Raw genomic sequence first — 17,622 nt, 5'->3', positions numbered from 1 at the left:
TTGCCATGCTCGTAATAATAAGGCTACATTCTTACCAAAATGAATCTTAATATTTTGTAGAATTCCTTGCCCAGATGATCCTAATCATTCATTGGAATAACCATTTTGTCTTCTTGGATAGATATGAATGGTTGAGATTATTATAATTAAAATGAATGACCGAAGCAATTCGGATATGATACCCCAAAAAAATACCATACAATCATCCAAAACTGACATTTTGTGGTCAAACATCGCAAACCGACCAAGCATAAACGAATACAGTCCAACCTTACCTGGTAGTAAGGTCAAAGAAGTAGTGCAGTTCATGGATATCTATATTTTTTACTCCCGTGAAAAGTAGACAATATATTTTCAAAATTACTCCAAAAAATCTCAAAACACATAAACTAATTATTAGATATGTGCTATTCACTCGCTGACTTTTACAACCCAAACATACCTTCATATGCCAAAACCCTCTCTCCTGTGGATCAAACCTCCCTAACCCAGACTGCTTCCCTCATTTCCAAATACAAACCCAATTTCAGTTTACTAAATTACATTTTTTGGATGTTCAAACATTGCCTTTACAGCAGGCCTGTGCTTCCAAATGGATTATTAGTTTGTGGGTGAGCAACGGGGTTTGCAGGAAATGCACCAAATGCTGTATCACCGAAAGGATTTGTCGGGGCCATCATATGTTGTTGTGGCTGCTGCTGGAAGGTAGGTTGGTATGGACCAGTAGGTTGGTATGGACCTGCAGGTTGATAAGGACTGAAGGGGTTCGCCTGCTGTTGAGCCATTCCCGGCATCTGAACAGGAGGTGCAACAACACCACTTGATAAAGCAAATGGATCATGTACCTCAAATGGATTTGGGGCTGGTGCTCCATAAACAGGCTGCTGTGCAGCTCTATATGCCCCTTCGTCGTACAAACTATTAAGAGTGAGCGAGTCCAATCCACCAGCCTGACAAACATTGGCAGAAATAAGACAGTTAAAGCCGTTCTGGAAGAGGCATATACATCACCCCATGATTTTGACCACATTCCTAACTTCTTAGGCAAAAAGCATACATTAATGCAAATTATGTCACTATAAAACTGAAACCAAAACCAATAGAACTTACTGCAAGAAATTTGGGTTTAGACACATAAAATTGAAGCATAATCAACCAGCAATTAAGATTATTTTACCATCAGTTCTTTCGAAGGTAACTTTTTGTTGAAAATGCATTCTCAAACAAGTGAGTCTCATTAAAAGGCTGCTTCTTCAAAATTTAGGAACATTTATAAGAGGACTATCAAGACAGCACATTAGGCAAAATATATAAAGGTGGACTGGATAATGACTAATGAGTCTCTCTTTTTAATATATGTGCCAGTGACTCTAACTGAAAAGCGGACACATTTTGGCCAACAATGTCATTATATGCATGGCTATACTCCTATAACTTCTAATAAACCAGTGAAGGAAAACCATTGCTTCAGCACATTTATATTAAAATGACCAGAAAAATAAAAAAAGAATATACATGCAGAACAAAGAGGAGGGAATACAATTAGGGCCTACCAGTTGTCTGTCATTAACTGATGAAATGTTGCTACTGGGAGTGGTTACCAGGGCAAGTTCCCATCCAGTAGGATCAAAATCTTTTGCTTGTACACCATTAGACTGAAATGTTGGGACAGCACCTGCAATATGAGAGGCAATGCCTGATAGGTAAACAAAAGGCCATGCAAAATTGCTTAAGTAGCAGTATTGGAAAGCAAAAAGAAGTGACAAGATGTTACCGGGTTCTGATGGAACTATGGCTAGAGCCAAAGCATTTCTGTCTTCAATTGCAGACGCATCGGCAGCACTATAATCCAATCCCTGAATTCACCAGAAAAGAGGGGGAGGGGCATTAAGAGACAAGAAACTGAATAAAAACTTTGCAAAAACATAAACCTAGTAACTGAAGTACAAAACCTAAAGATTTACCAGCAAATCTCCAGTCTCCAGGTTGTTTTGAGGAGGAGGAGAAGGAGGAGGAGGAGGAGGAGTAGGAGTAATCTCGACATTAGATACAGCAGCATTATCTGAAGCTGGTGGCTCCAGTTCATCACTGGATATTTTTGTCTCTTCAGAAGGGCCTTCTTCTGGTCTGTATGTCAATTGAAGCTGTTCATATTGAACACATAGGAGTTCAGTAGCACGTATCTTCTAAAAGCAATGCTCCATCTCAAGGTTTATAATGTCAATAAAACACTAAAAAGATCCATAGGGAACAAAACAGAGAGTGGTACTACATAAAAATTAAATAAATGACAAATAACATAAACTGGACTTGATTTAAGAGCAATGGATACTTATTGTGCTCATTACAAAATACACTCACTCACCAATGGCTCAGTTGGAACATTAACCACTCGGGGTGCCTCTCTTATATACTCTTCCATGGTCGTAAGGAAGGATTGTGGAGGCTGGAAAAGGTAAACATAAGTAGTTAGTTGTTATAAATTGATACGACTGAAATGAATAACCTAAAATTAACTAAAACACTAAACCACAGTAATAGCATCATACCTCTCTAAGAACAGGAAATTGGAAGTTCCTAGCAAGTTCCAATCCTTTGCAAGTATCATAAAATTCAGAAAGGCTCCCAGCCTGCAGCAAAACCAAGGTTTGATAAGAGAAACAACATAAAACTGCACTGGTAGATCCTATACCTTCCATGATTAATAAAAGTATAGGAAAAATATATACCATAAAGCACAAAAAAGCTATCAAAAAAGAATATTAAACTTGGAATCAATGTAAAATATCACCTGCTGGCCAGCTCGTCTATAGATCTCAAGGGCTTTGACAGCTTCATGTTTCGGCATCTCAAAAAACTGCAATGAGATCAGATTATTTACAGCTAGGTTTTGTCAGTGCATGAGATGGTTTGGGCCCCTTTGGTCCTTTATACTTGTTTTGCTAATCAATAAAATCTTTTTATTCAGCAAAATATATATTATATGATCAACAAGTTTACCTTATCAACAAGATTGATGATCCCATCATTAACAGCGCAGTAAATTTTAAAACTCTCTTTCAGTACCTGAAAAGTGTAGATATCAACAAGGTCGAAAACAAATAAGCACTTAATAATATGGTTTTTCCCTTTTTCTTTATCAAGGGAAAGAAATGGCGAGGGGGGGGCAATGGTAGGCTTTCTAAGATAAGTTTTTGACAAAGTCGCACATGTTCTACATGTTCTTTGAGAAAGTAGGGCACGGAACAGGAAATGAAAAAATAGGTATCAAATTTGTTTCCTTAAGTTAATACCAATTTCTCACACATATGCTCCTCACTCCCACAAAACATACAATAAACCAACAGAGATAGAGACAGACAGAAAGGGAGGATGCGTTAAGTATCTTAACATGTAATAAAAAGTTTCAAAAGAACTACTAAATCATTTTTATGAATGTAGAATGAACTACAATTCAAGACCTGGTAAACCACTATTTCTGATCATGCATAATATCATTCAGTGGACTCTTCAAGATGAAATGGCATTCGAATCTTTGTCAATAAGCTCCATGTTTCTCTAGTCATTTTGTACAATTTAAAGACACTGTAAAAGGGAATTCATTTAATAGCTGAAAATAATCTAACCCTTCCATTATATGAAATATTATTAAAAATAAAGGAAATTCTTGTAAATTCAGAAACACAAGTCAAACAAAGTATAACCTACAGCAAAAAGAAGCACCACACATACCAGAGCCAGGGCATATTGTATAACATAATTACCAAAAGCTGCTCCTTCTGGCTGTAACAGCAGACAATAACTTAAACAATTATTCCCAAATTATTGATATGATATTGATAATTAAGAAAAATCCAAAACAAAAGTTCACTAAAAAAATGAAAACAGAAGATCAAAAAGTCACAAAAAGTACCTTGCAACCAAAAAGACGATAGAGCAGCTGCTGCAAATATGGTAATTGCTCCAACAGTTCTTCACTGTCCAAATCCCTGGTTCTGCTGTATCCCTGCTAGTGAAAGAAGAATGAGAAAGACAAGGAGAGAAAAGGGGAATTCATGAATCTTTAGTAATGAAAACTTATCACACCCACGCATTTCATGAAAGTATATCAAGCCTGTTCAATATCAATTATGATATTGACATCCAACAAAAACTTCCATATCAACAACAACAAAAAGTTCTTATACAAACTTGAACAAGAACAATTTCAGATATGTCATAAATGGTTGATAGACAACACATTCATCAATTTTCCAAATACTACTCCCCAGCAACAAGGGACCTACAGTCTACAAAGAATCTTGAGTTCGTTCAATGATACCATCCATGGTCACCTATAGTTTTGAAAATATAAGAGAAAAAGGAAATAAATAATAAAAAGTGACAGCAGAAATGATTTTCTCTGTAAGAATTGTAATTGCTTGTAAATTATGGTTTAAAAGATAACACAAAAGCATCTTTAAAATTAAATTTTTTATTAAAAAAAAATGAAAAAGAAAAGGAAATGAAATATACACTAATTATAGCACTTCTGGTTTGCATCCAAAGGTATAGATTATAGCTATGTCAACTGAACATATAGAAAAATACATATACAAAGCAACTGTTTTACAGTGTTGAAACAAGTAATGGTACAATGAGCCAAACTGAGTTGAAAATTAACTGCCTTTTGGATTGATTTGTAGTAAAGGCTCAAGCTCAACCCAAGCCTTAAGATGGCTAGTGAAACTATTCCGGTAATATGAATCACTAAACTTTACTTCTTTCTTTATAATATATGTACCTGTAGCTTAAGCTACACAAACTACTGGCTACAAACCTGAACAAGGTGCCCCAATGAGAATCCCACTTGTTTTAAGTTCAGATTATTTTATCTGAAAGATTTATAATTAAAAAATTACCAAATATATAACTCCAAAGAGAGAAGAGAAGGCAGGGGAGGCGATAGGATGTTTCCTACTTTTTAAAAAAAATAAGTAATGCAAAATTTCATTAAAGAAAAATACTATTCTCTTAAGACAAAAATAAATAAATAAATAAATATTACAAGGGCCGAGAAATTAATGGGAGAGAAATAAGTCTTCTATGAAGTCCATGAAAGAAATGGTATATAAGTCTTCTAAGAAGTCCATGTTGTGCAAGAAACAATTTTTTTTTTTTTTTGGTAAGTGTGCAAGAAACAAATTTTCGACAGTGGTAGATGGCCTTTTATTGAAGGTGTTGTCAATTTTGCTTCCAAAATAAAGGAACCATATCATTGAACCTTAAAACAAATTGACACCACACAAGTAAAAAAGAATCAGAGGATTTAAATTCCACAAAATAATTTATAAGACTTAAGAAGTCAATATAAGTACTTTTCCTTTCAAACATTTCAAAGCTTGACACTTTTGTCTTTTGGTCCAGTGGCCCTAAGGGAGGGGAGAGGATTGTCAATCCAATAACCTCCCCTTAATGAGGCGGTGTATAGAGCTGGAGATGATGTAGTTTAATCAACTTATACGACCAAGAAGACCAGACCAGAAGTACTACGAGGCTTGTTAGGAAATAAGTCCTATAAATTCCATAGGGATGAGTCCACCAACAAATGGCATTTTCAAAAAAGAAATGAGCATATTATCTTAGAAAATATCATCAAATCCTAATAAGTCAAAGGCCATTCATATAAACTGAGCAATGATCTAGAGGTACTGACTAGAAAAGAAACTAATTAAGGAGTTAAAACCATGCAAACCCAAAATCAGATTTTTCACTTTATTTGCTTACTGTCCCTCACTTACTCTTTCAAGGCAAGGAGTGTAATTAGTATTAAAACCTATCCCAGTAAATTCCCCCATCTTAGTAAAAAGGAATACTCATTGATTTTGTAAAATACCTTCTCCGGTCCTTGGGAAGGTCTGGGTAGACGTTCGGCTTCAATATCATACTTAAGAATCCTAAAACATTCAAGTCGTTCCTCCAAAAACAGCGCATAAGTACGTACCCAGCCAGAGCAATCCCAAGCTGAAGAAAAAGATAAAAGGAATATTAAAAAGTCAGAAGTACTGAAATCTCATTGCATAAAGAACTAAAACAACGATAGTTCAAGCACATCAGTTAGAGCCAGTATTAACTACCAAAAGAGAAGGAATGAAAGAGATATGGGTGTAGAACTAACCAATTGGACTTGAATCATCCTTGAAATTAGAAAGCTGGAGAATGCGTCCTCTCTGTGAAAAATTCAGAAGTTCTTCTCTGAAAGTAGGATCTCCCTCCCTCAATAACCTATGGATGACTATCAGTGTTTTTAATGCCACCTAATAAACAAGAAGAAATGGAAGAAATATAAGAAACTCTATCCATAGGAAAATAATGAGGTAGATACTAAGAAAATTAAGTCACCAAATATAACTTATCGAAAATATAACCTTAGATTTGCAGTGCTGTGTTAAAATATTTGAAATACCCAAAGATTTTAGAGAAAGGACACTAGAAGACAAGAAATGCACACCATAGAAAGCATGAAATAGATATTTTACACCATAAAAGAGTCCAAGATCCATATCAAATGCATGGCCAACAAAGGAAATCCTTTGTATAATAATTATATAGTGGGGCCAAAGAACCATTTGCAACTTCTAATGAATCTATCCTTCATTAAAACATAAATAAGAGAATGATTCCATGACTCACTAAAAAACATATTATGCCATAAACCATAAGTCCGCCGGTTTTTAGTATTCTGCAGGGTATCCCCCATAACACCGAAGTTGGACATAAAGGAGGAGAATGCATCCCTATCTCTGGAGGAGTGCCAGGAGAGGTATGAGTTAACATCTGAGGCCAAGAAGCTGGCACACTTTGAGGAAGATAGTTGGCATCAGAATCAAGAGCTTTATGGTTAAAGGAAGGAGAAAACAGTAAGAGGCTTTTTCATTGTTTGACTAACTCACAAAAGGGCTAATTATATAGACAATGTAGAAGTGGATGGGAATCTACAGACAAAGGATAGAGGGGTGAAGGAGGTAGAGATGGTTTCTCTATCAACCATTGATGAAAAACCTATAGGCTATGAAGCATGGGTGCGTTTCTAGATTCGGGTGCGGGTGCGGGTGCGGGACTCGACAATTTTTGAAAAAATAGGATGCGGGTGCGGTGATTAAAAAATTATTTAAAATATTTTTATTTATATATTTTATATATTGCTAAGCATGCTTTTTATGTAATAATAATAGAAAACTCATATAATAAAAAAAAAAAAAAAAGATAGATAGTAATAAGTACACAAAAGTTTTTGACACTTAAATTATTGACAAAGGTATTAAAATAGATGAGGCTTCCCATCAAAAAAAAAAAAAAAGTGTGGCCTAGTGGCTCACATGTTTGGTCAGCCCAAAAACAAAATAAAGGATATATGTGACAGGTATTAAAATAGGTGTAGCTTCCCATTAAAAAAGAAAAAAAGGGAAGATGTGGCTCATGTGTTTGGTCAGAGAGGCGCAAAAAAACAAAATAAAGCCTGGCATTTAACAAAACTTATCCTATCGTTTTACTATCAAAAAATAAAAAATAAAAACAGAACAGAAGGCGGTGAAAAAAAAGGAAGAAGAAAATGAAGAAGCAAAGAAGAAGAAGAAAGGGGTTAAGGCCACCGGTATCTTGTGACGTCGACAGCGGCTATCTTGTATCAATATCCACCGGTATTTTCAGTTTAAGTTTTTTTTTACCAGCCAATTTCTTTTTCCGGCCGAAACACACCTATATTCGGCCGATATGATCCGATTAGGCTCGAATCAGCCAAGTTTGGCGCGAATCGGCGCACGTCGGTGGAGCGAGTTGGCACGAATCCGGAAACCAAAAAAAAAAAACTCAGATGCGGCACTGACATGCGGGCAGCTGTGTTGGTAGGTGCATCCCGCGTCGGGCCGCGTTGGACTCCGGTGTGGCACCCTCCCAGCTGTGTCAATGCTTCCTAGCCTATAGGTAAATGGATACCATTAGATCGAGAGAGAGGGGGGGGGGGGGTTAGGGCCTTACATCATATGGATGGTGACAAAGCTCTAGGACCAGAGGTATTTAATATGGCTTTCTTCAAACATTACTAGATATTCTAGAGAATTATATGATGTGAGTATTTCACAAATTTTATACTAATTGTAGATTTAAAAATTCATAGGGTGAATCTTTTATTACCTTGATCCTCCAAAAGGAGTAGGGTTGTGAAAAAATCAAAGACTATCTCCATATCAACTAGGGATCATGTATAAATTGGATCTCTAAAGTGTTGGCAAATAGACGGAAGAAGTTGGGAATCTTGTGTATGACTCAGAAAATGCATTCATTGGAGGTAGACAAATTATTCACTTAGTTCTTATCGCCCATGAGGTTTTGGATAGAAGCCAAGTTGAGGAGCAAAGTTCCTAGAGTAATTTGCAAACTAGACAGTGAAAAGGCATACAACCATGTTAATTGGGACTGTGTGTGTGTGCTGGAAAGATTCAGTTTTAGCATGAAATGGAAGAAATGGATCCATTTTTGTATTTCAATGATTTATTTTTCCATTTTGATTAATGGTAGCCCAATTGGTTTCTTTAGCAGCCTAGAGGACTGGGACAAGACGATCCTTTATTGACACTTCTTTTTTATTTTGTCTATGGAGATTTTAATCAGAGTAATTCAAAGGGATGTGGAGGGAGGCTATTTATCTAGGTTTAACATGGGAGAAAGAAATAGGGTTGTTGACTACCCTATTATATTTTTTGTGAGTAAATTCCACATCTTTTTGTATACCTATATTATGTTCTTCAGTGTTTTGAAGCAGTTTCAGAGTTGAGGGTAAATCTGGGCAAAAGTGAAATAGAATTAGTTGGGGAGGTACAGAAAATAAGGGAGTTAGTGGCTGTGTTGGGTTGTAAGGGGGTAAATGCCCACAACTTACTTGGGTTTGCCTCCGGGATCCCTATCTAAGGCTCAAGGGGCATGGTATCACATCATTGAAAAAGTGGAACCACACTTTGTGGGTTTGAAAAAGATGTATCTATCAAAAGGCAAAAGGATTACCTTCATTAAGAGTACATTATCTTCACATTCCATTGATTTCATATATTTTTTCAAGATGCCAATTCATCTTGCAAATAGATTGGAGTATCTTCAAGGGGACTTCTTGTAGGGTGGGATGGGACATGCAATAAAATTTCATTTAGTTGATTGGGGGATGGTCTGTTCTCCTTTGAGGAATGGTGGATTGGGTATTCCCAATGAGTGATTAGCTATTGTCACGTCCATTTCCACATCAGATCACATTAGAATCACTAACCAATTCAGTCCACTTATTCATTCTAAGCCTTGTGAATGAGGTCTTTCAAACCCTAAAAACACTATACTAAGAGTTTTCACATTACAAAAGTTTATACACATTGATAGTTTTCCATAAAAGCTCTATCCGCTCAAAAACATGGTCATCCAAATGTCTGTCCTATGAATTAAGCCACCCAAACAACTAAATGAGCTCCACTTAAATGCATGATGTCAAAGCAAATACAGTTTACATAACAGCACAATCAAATCTCCTCTAGTTGATGCTAGTCATTGCATAAGTGGTGTTGAAAACTTTAAAATAAGGGTTATACAAACTGTTAAATATAAATTGGCAAAATGACACCTTCTCAAGCCATCAGAAACTTTCAGGCAGATTACCTGGAGCATAGACCAAGTAAAGACTAGTAGAGCAGGCAAAAGTAAAACCAAGTCTATTTTTTAATTTTTTATTTATTTATTTAAAATCAATGCACTTCTCAAGTTAATATGAAACATTCTCAAGTTCATATGAAACATTCTCAAGTTCATATGAAACATGGATTGAGCTCTTGAAGCCAATTTTCATCCTGATGTTTGTAAAGGGTATAGTCTAGCAAATCTTTTCAATATTTAAAGATCCATGAGTACTTAGAAATCTGGTTATAATATCATCAACTAAACCCCAAAATATTAACTCCACCCATGATGCCTTTGATCCATCAAAACTACTCTGCGATACCGTCAAAAGGAAATTTAAGAAGTAAAATTTCATATTTTTGAACAACCTTATATTTCTGTTCTTTCTTCTTTTTTTCTTTTAGGTACAACCCAACAAAAGTTGTCACATTTTCCAAGCCCTAAAATGTTTGAAAGGTTTAAAAGGATGCAATCAGTTTTATAAAACAAAATCATGCAAAAACTAGGGTTATATAGTATGAAACACATAAAATATCATATATTAAAATCTCCTAATCCTCCACCATCCACTTAACTTGATGAAAAGTGAAAAAAAAAAAAAAAATCACAGAATTTGTAATAAACTTTAGTTCACCGCAGTTCCAAACACCTAATACAGGTCAACACGAGCTTTGCTAATAACATTATGACACTAATTTTGAAGTCCTCCATCCACCATGCTAATGTATAGTTGCATAGTTGACAACTATTTCAAGAGTTCAACAAGCATTTTTTTTTTTTTTTTGATAGGTAAGAGTTCAACAAGAATTTTAACTTCCACTTAAAAAGATTCATTTACATTTAACCTAGTTCCATTGTAAAAACAAGGCCGAAATACACCATTGGTCCCTAAACTTTAGCTCATGAGGATTTTAATCCACGAAGTTTAAAGTGATCGCTAGTAATCCTTAAAAAACTTAAAGTGATTGATTTTAGTTCCTAAAGTTTAAAGTGATCGCTAGTACTTCCACAAAAAACTTAAAGTGATCGGTTTTAGTCCCTGAGGTTTAAAGTGACGGCTATTAATCCCTAAAAAACGTAAAGTGATTGGTTTTAGTCCCTAAAGTTTAACGTGATTGCTATTAATCACATTAAACCACAGGGACCAGATATGTATGTAAATTGTAGGGTTCTAGTGGTCTTGAAGTAGGCTCCATAAAAAAATGCAACTTAATTCTTGTGGTAAATCAAGCACATCCATTGCAAATTACATTTTCAACAATTGTATCAAGATAGGATGGGAAAGTAATAGATCAAAGAAATCAAGCACATATGGCAAGTAAATAATAACACTATTGATATGAAACCCCCCAAATAACTGCCAAAAATCAGTAAACATGAAATTGAAAGATACCGTCCAATTGCGGGTCTTGGCCAATCGCCGGGAAAGCGCATGAATGCAGTAAGCAACATCGGCACGGGGCCGAATCGTTGTCGTGGCACTCAGAATCTCTACAAACAACAAATATATCAACAAGAAAGAATTGATAAAACATGAAAAAGATCAGTAGAAACTAATAACAAATTAATGAATTACTTCGAAGATGTCTTTCTTTGGGCGGAACCTCGACGTGGTTGGTAGCTTTCACTATGGCCACATCCAAATCCTAAACAAAACAACAACCACAATTTTTACTATCAATCGAATCGAATCGAATCGATCAAAAGATTTGCTCTTATAAAAAAAAAAAAAAAGTGTAAGGTTTGTTTGTTATTGTTCTAGAGAGAGAGAAGAAATCAAACCGCGTAGTCGCTGTTGACATGGGCGAGGCCGACTTTGGTGCTGTCTTTGAGGGCGCCATAGGCTTTTCTCCAAGTCTGTAGCGTCCCCATTTTTAACGCTCACTCAGATCTCTCTCTCCCTCTCAAAACCAAAAACCAAAAAAAAAAAAAAAAATTTGTTGTTGAGAAAGGGATTACGTGGTTTCCACACCTTGTTTCTCTCTCTTTCTCTGGGATCCGTTGAGCGATAGAGAGATAGAGAGAGAAATCGATCAAAATGACAGGCTACAATGAAAGAATGAAAGAAAGAAAGAAGAGAGAGAAATCGTTTTTTTTTTGGTGACCTGTGATGAGAGAGAAAGTCTTTCCGACCATGTTGGCTTTTTCTCTTTTTTTTTTTTTTGGGCGTCTTTTATTTTATTTATTTTTTATTATAATAATATTCCAGATTTTTACCCTCCTTATTACTACACTAAATAAAATATTTATTCATTTAAAAACAGAATTTGCGATTTTTATATATTCACGTAAAAGATTTCGTGTGAAAGTAATTATGCGTTTCTTCACATAAATAGATAGCAATTTTGGGGAAAAAAAAATTTAACCAATTGTAGATAATCCAAATTCATGAAAGGAAAGGGAATTAGTTTAAAATAGGTAAAGAGTAAAAGATAGGATAAAAAATATATCCTATACATTGGCAACACAAAAAGACTAAATTTGTAAATATATATATATATATAAATATATATATATGTCTCTCTCATCTACCAAATCTGGTATTTATGATCCAATCAACCCAAAATAATATCTTTTATTATTATCTATTAAATTACGTGCATGTATTGTCATTTACGCAAAACCTTTCCTTAATGTGAAATTGATCATCCTTATATATCAACAAGGAAGCAATAAACCATAAAAAAAAACAAAAAACAAAAAACAAAAAACAAAACAAGGAAGCAATGTTTTTGGCTTACAACAAAGCGCCCGACTCTAACTCTAAAGCTATGTTTAGAATCCAATTAATAGTATTAAGGGATTGGCACTGAAAACCTTTCTAGTTATGTCAACTGCACTGATAAGGACATATTTAACAAACTCATCAATTATGTGAAATTTGAAATTTGGGGTTATATATTATCTCGTCAAAAAAAATAAAAAATAAAAAATAAAAAGAGGATAAATGTTGTTACACACACAAACTAATCCACACAGTTTTACACACGCCCCGGAGAAAATTTTGAGCATAAAACGTTTGGATTAGTTGTTTAGCTCAAACTTATAAAATGGCATGAGGCCCTACATGTCATGTGTTTAGTAGCTGTGCCATGTGTCAAAGCAACAAAGGAATATTTTATGAGGTCGACTTTTTCTAGGGACCGTTATAATAAAGCTTAGCGGTGTTTTATTTTGAACCTTTCCAGAAACAGAACTCAAAGAAATGGAGTATGACAAATTTCTAGATTGGGCTAAATTTTTTTGGCCAATATAAACGTACATTCTTACCATCCAAAACAAGCTTAAGAGTAGTTCTAAATTGGGTTTCAAAGGGTTTATTTTGTCTGTTTAATTATGGAATGAATTAATCAAGAAGTAATGCCAAAGGTTAAAAAGGGGTTTCTATTCGGCTAAATCAGCACTGTTGGATCTCAATTATAATAGTTCGGACTTAATAATAATGTAAACATCAAGCTTTGAAGGAGAACAGCTAAAAACAAAGAATTTCCTTATAGCCGTAGAAATCATTACCAACTGGAAAGTGGTTCAAGAGGTTAAAGAAAGGTATCTTCAAAAGTGTGGACTTTAACAATGCCAGGAAATGATTTCCAATTCCATTGAAAAAGTTGTCACGAGATAAAGGGTGAGTAAAGGAATATAAAATAGTTGTGCAGATATGAACTCACACAAAGCCCTGTGTCCAAAATGATTATAAATCGTTTTCTTTTTTAATGTTTGCTTAAGAAGGAGGAGAGTGAAGAGAGTGAAATGATAACTCATATTAAAAACTCTACCCAATTATTGGTTGTGTTAGAAACATTGACACCAGATCATGCAGTGGATGGAGGGATTATTTATAATTGATTCTAAGAATTCTTTTTATTTTTGTTAGGTGGGTAGGTATTGTCACTATAGATGAGTACCTTTCCTTTTATTTGTATCAGGGAATAAAATGATTCAAACCTATCTCGTGAAAATTTCCTAAAGTGACAACTGCAATGCTCTGTTTCAAGATGTGAAGCTAGTTGTTTCTCAAAAAAAAAAAAGATGTGAAGCTAGCTGTTTCTTGTTTCAGAAGCTGTGGTCCCATAAGCTGATTTTTTTTTTTTTTTTTTTTTTTTAAAAAAAAAAAGAAAAGAAAAGAAGAAGAAGATAATAATTACAATATATTGCAAATCTCCTAGCTCGAATCATTTCCCCATAGATCCTCATGCACAAACGTGTCAATTCAACTATAAGGCACTTGGCAAAGGATGTAACTATGGTCCTTAGCAAATTAGAATATTAATTAATTAATATAATTTTATTTACATTTTTGATATATTGTTAATAATTTATTTTTCATATATTGTTAAGCATATATCAATTAGAAAGCAATAATAGATACTAAAGTGACTTCGTGACCTTTAAATAATATTTAGAATACAAACCAAGATATGAAATATTAAATAGGAGATAACTAGATAAGTGTTTAACATTGAAACTAATATATAAAAAATATAAATAAAAATCTTCACAAATTTGAGTTATCTCACTATCGGGGCGTTAGGTTACAACCATATCATGGTTGTATCCCAAACATATTGGCATTTAAAAAAAAAAAAATACGCATGCATGTAAGAGTATCCTAGAAATATGGATACATATCAAGTAAAAGTATGTAAACAAAAACTAAATTATCCATATCTATATATATTAATAGTCAAAGTTTAGAGAAAATCTAATTAGATTCTATTATTGAAGTCTAATTTTGTGCCATGAGTTCTAAATTATTTATTTTTAGAGAGTTTTATTTCTTAATTTTAGAGTCAAATGTGAGACCACATCATAAATATTTATCCAAGTAAGTTATTGAGTACAAAAACTAAGAAGTCCATAATTAATGAACCGTAAGAAGAGAAGAAGAAAAAAGTGCTTCACAATATCAAAAATTAAGAATTAATAAATAAAAAAATATGGACAATTTACATTTTCTACCTAATAATATTCTTACAATATTTTTTAAAGAATTAACAAAATATAAGAATGACTATATATCAATAGTATTAAAATAATATATGTAAGAATTATACTATGTATTTTAATGTATATCTTTTAAGTATATCCATGTATATAAATAGAGTTACAAGTTAGTATTACTAAGAGCACACTGAGTGCAGCTTTGCCTATCATGTATGGAATGGAAGGTTCACATTTAAATCATAGCCTGTTATGCCAAAGGCTTTGTAGCTAAATTGGTATCTCCCCATGCACAAAGTGTTTGGAGGTCTAGGAGGAAAAGGGTTCGAGCTGAGGGTTAGCAGCATGTTGTAATTATTTCTCCAAAAAAAAAAAAAAAAAAAAATCATAGCCTGATACATTGATTTAAACCTAACTCAAGTCAAGACAATCTTCATTTGTTTCCACACTTTTTCTTTTTTTGGCCACTGTTTTCTCAACTTCTATGGTGCGCTCCGAATAAGAAAAGCATTGCACATGCGTATATTTGCTTTCGTGTTTCAGCATTTTACATTCACTCAATACCAAATTTGCATCTGTTTTTTGTGATGATTCTGGCATTCTGCCTTATAATCAAACTAAACCCGGCACACTCATCTTCTTCATCACTTATTTATTGAACCAAAAAAAAAACAATTCGTACAATTTATCTGCCTGCATACACTACCTTACACATTGGACAAGCTTTAAGGCCAATATTAACCACCCACTTTCAATGGGAATCATTGGAAAGGAATTATATATATACAAAATTGATTTTATTCTCTTTGGAAGGCTTTTTAATGACGGATCTACCAACATATAATAAGAATAAAATTTGGAACATTTGTGGCCTTAGGCGGTGCTCTCATGTAGCAATTGTTACTCTTTTTAGTCCTTTGCATATAAGGCGGTGCTCTCATGTAGCAATTGTTACTCTTTTTAGTCCTTTGCATATAAGGCGGTGCTCTCATGTAGCAATTGTCACTCTTTTTAGTCCTTTGCTTATAATACGACACAGTCATTTCTACATCTAATTTCATAATTTTATTAACTTGTGAGATTGTAAATGATTGACGAAAAGTGTCGGTCATATAAGTCATTAGTGGGCAAAAAATGTTAACCACTCATAATCATATAATGACACAAGCAACCATGGTGCTGATCTAGGTGGTAGCAGCAAATATTCAAGCAAGTTGTGAAATTGAGTATACAACTCAGTGTATCTCTAGAATGATTTCTTTTGCCTATGTAATTAGCACCACTAATTATGTATTTTTTTTAAATGCTTTGAGAAGATTCTCCATCTAGAACTCTTACCGAGAATTAGTTTGACTGAAAAAAGTTGACCATGAAATTTTCAATTAGGTCGTCTGCCTACCAAGAAAATATAATACATCATCAATCAACTAGTGCTAATCAATCTTCTCCACCAAAAAAAGAAAAAGAAAAAGTAGTACTAAACAAGGTCAAAGAGAGGCGTATCAGTGTATGTATGTTTATAATGTTCACACATGTGACTGGTTGGGTATCGTAGCTGCAGACATACAGGCTGTGGATTGGTTGGTTCAATTGGCTTCTACCAACCCCTGTTATACACGCATGCGTATTACACCTAAGCCAACCTAAATAAATTGATTAAAATTAGGCACACATGTGGTACGAATTGAAGTAACTAGAATGCAAGCAGGCCCATAATCTGTATTGCACTAAGATCATCCCAAACTATATTACTAATTAAAATAGACACATATGTGGTAAGAATTGAATAGACTAGACTCAGAAATTGATTTTTTTTTAAACAATAATTGTAGGTATAGGATTTGAATTGACATTTGATCCATGTCCAATAATATCATTAAACTAACTACAAGATTCTTTATTTTTATTTTTTTAGCAAGATAAATCCCCCAAACCCACCTCCTGGGCTCAAACTTATGAGCTCATGAAAAGATTGTTAAAATTAGGATTCTACATATGATCATAAGAGGTAGGTGCAATTGTAATTCGTAGGATTGAATCGTAGATCATAAGATTCTACCTATTTTCTTATTTAAAGCAAAAAATACATAGGTAGTAATTTTGTATATTAAATAATCACATAAATTATGATTTCGTCCATAAAATAATAATAAATAAATAAAACAATTATTTGCATCGGTATGATGTAATTTGTATATCATATATCGTTATGTTTATATTAACAAAATAAAGATACTTGAGTGTTAACACAATGTATACAAAAAAGATCAAATATTTAATTAGCAATCAATTACCAAAATAACCATCAACACATATGGAAAATGTTTTCCAACTTCTAAGTTCCAAGTTCAAAATCCAAAAAAAGTTAGCAAATGGAAACTAGCTAACTACAAATTGGTACTATCACAAAAATACTCAAACACAAAAACATTGCATAATGTCATAATTCAAGCAAATAATTAGAACACTAAGCCTAACCAAATACATCTATTAAATTCCCATTTTTTCCTCTAATATACAAACAACAAAAATTAATATCTAATACAAGCAACTCTAGAAGAATTAGATTTTTTTTAATTGTAAATGATTAATACATGAATTATTTCACCAATTGATACATAAAATTGAAGCTAACTACAAATTGGTACTATCACAAAAACACCCATACACAAAAACACTGCATAATGTCATAATCCAAGCAAAAAATTAGAACACTAAGCCTAACCAAATACATCAATTAAATTCCCATTTTTTCCTCCAATATACAAACAACAAAAATTAATATCTAATACAAGCAACTCTAGAAGAATTAGATTTTTTCTTTTTTTTAATTGTAAATGACTATTACATGAATTATTTCACCAACTGATACATCAAATTGAAGCTTTAAAATGATCAAAGTTCAAATCTCTTATGTTCACAATATATATTCATGCCTATAATGATCAAAATTTAAACAAAACACTTAAAATGATGACAAAATAATAT

At 33.6% G+C, this 17,622-nt stretch overlaps 1 protein-coding gene across 1 annotated transcript; it reads right to left on the bottom strand.

The window, feature by feature from the left end:
* Nucleotides 1–340: 340 nt before the first annotated feature.
* On the bottom strand, nt 341–11,784 carry LOC115981540 (putative clathrin assembly protein At2g01600). The gene is made up of 15 exons (XM_031103751.1): nt 11,476–11,784; nt 11,270–11,339; nt 11,087–11,184; nt 6,158–6,296; nt 5,876–6,003; nt 3,914–4,006; nt 3,733–3,783; nt 3,001–3,066; nt 2,792–2,857; nt 2,550–2,630; nt 2,366–2,446; nt 1,965–2,144; nt 1,775–1,856; nt 1,554–1,675; nt 341–950 (listed from the first exon to the last, which is right to left on the bottom strand). The coding sequence occupies exons 1-15, from the start codon at nt 11,563–11,565 to the stop codon at nt 570–572; spliced, it is 1,728 nt and encodes a 575-aa protein (XP_030959611.1). The 5' UTR covers nt 11,566–11,784; the 3' UTR covers nt 341–569.
* Between the last annotated feature and the right edge of the window lie 5,838 nt (nt 11,785–17,622).

Source organism: Quercus lobata, chromosome 3 (genome assembly GCF_001633185.2).
Source record: "Quercus lobata isolate SW786 chromosome 3, ValleyOak3.0 Primary Assembly, whole genome shotgun sequence".
In the NCBI taxonomy this organism is placed as follows: domain Eukaryota; kingdom Viridiplantae; phylum Streptophyta; class Magnoliopsida; order Fagales; family Fagaceae; genus Quercus; species Quercus lobata.
The sequence above is the reverse complement of the archived record's forward strand: the minus strand, read 5'-3'. Positions and strand labels throughout refer to the sequence as shown.

Bases quoted from the DNA above. Each gene is read 5' to 3' on its own strand.
- LOC115981540 (XM_031103751.1), bottom strand. From the start codon at position 11,565: ATGGGGACGCTACAGACTTGGAGAAAAGCCTATGGCGCCCTCAAAGAC. The intron at 6,297-11,086 runs GTATCTTTCAAT...CTTGTTTATTAG, and splicing joins CCAAGACCCGCAATTGGACG to GTGGCATTAAAAACACTGAT. The intron at 2,447-2,549 runs GTATGATGCTAT...TACCTTTTCCAG, and splicing joins AATTTCCTGTTCTTAGAGAG to CCTCCACAATCCTTCCTTAC.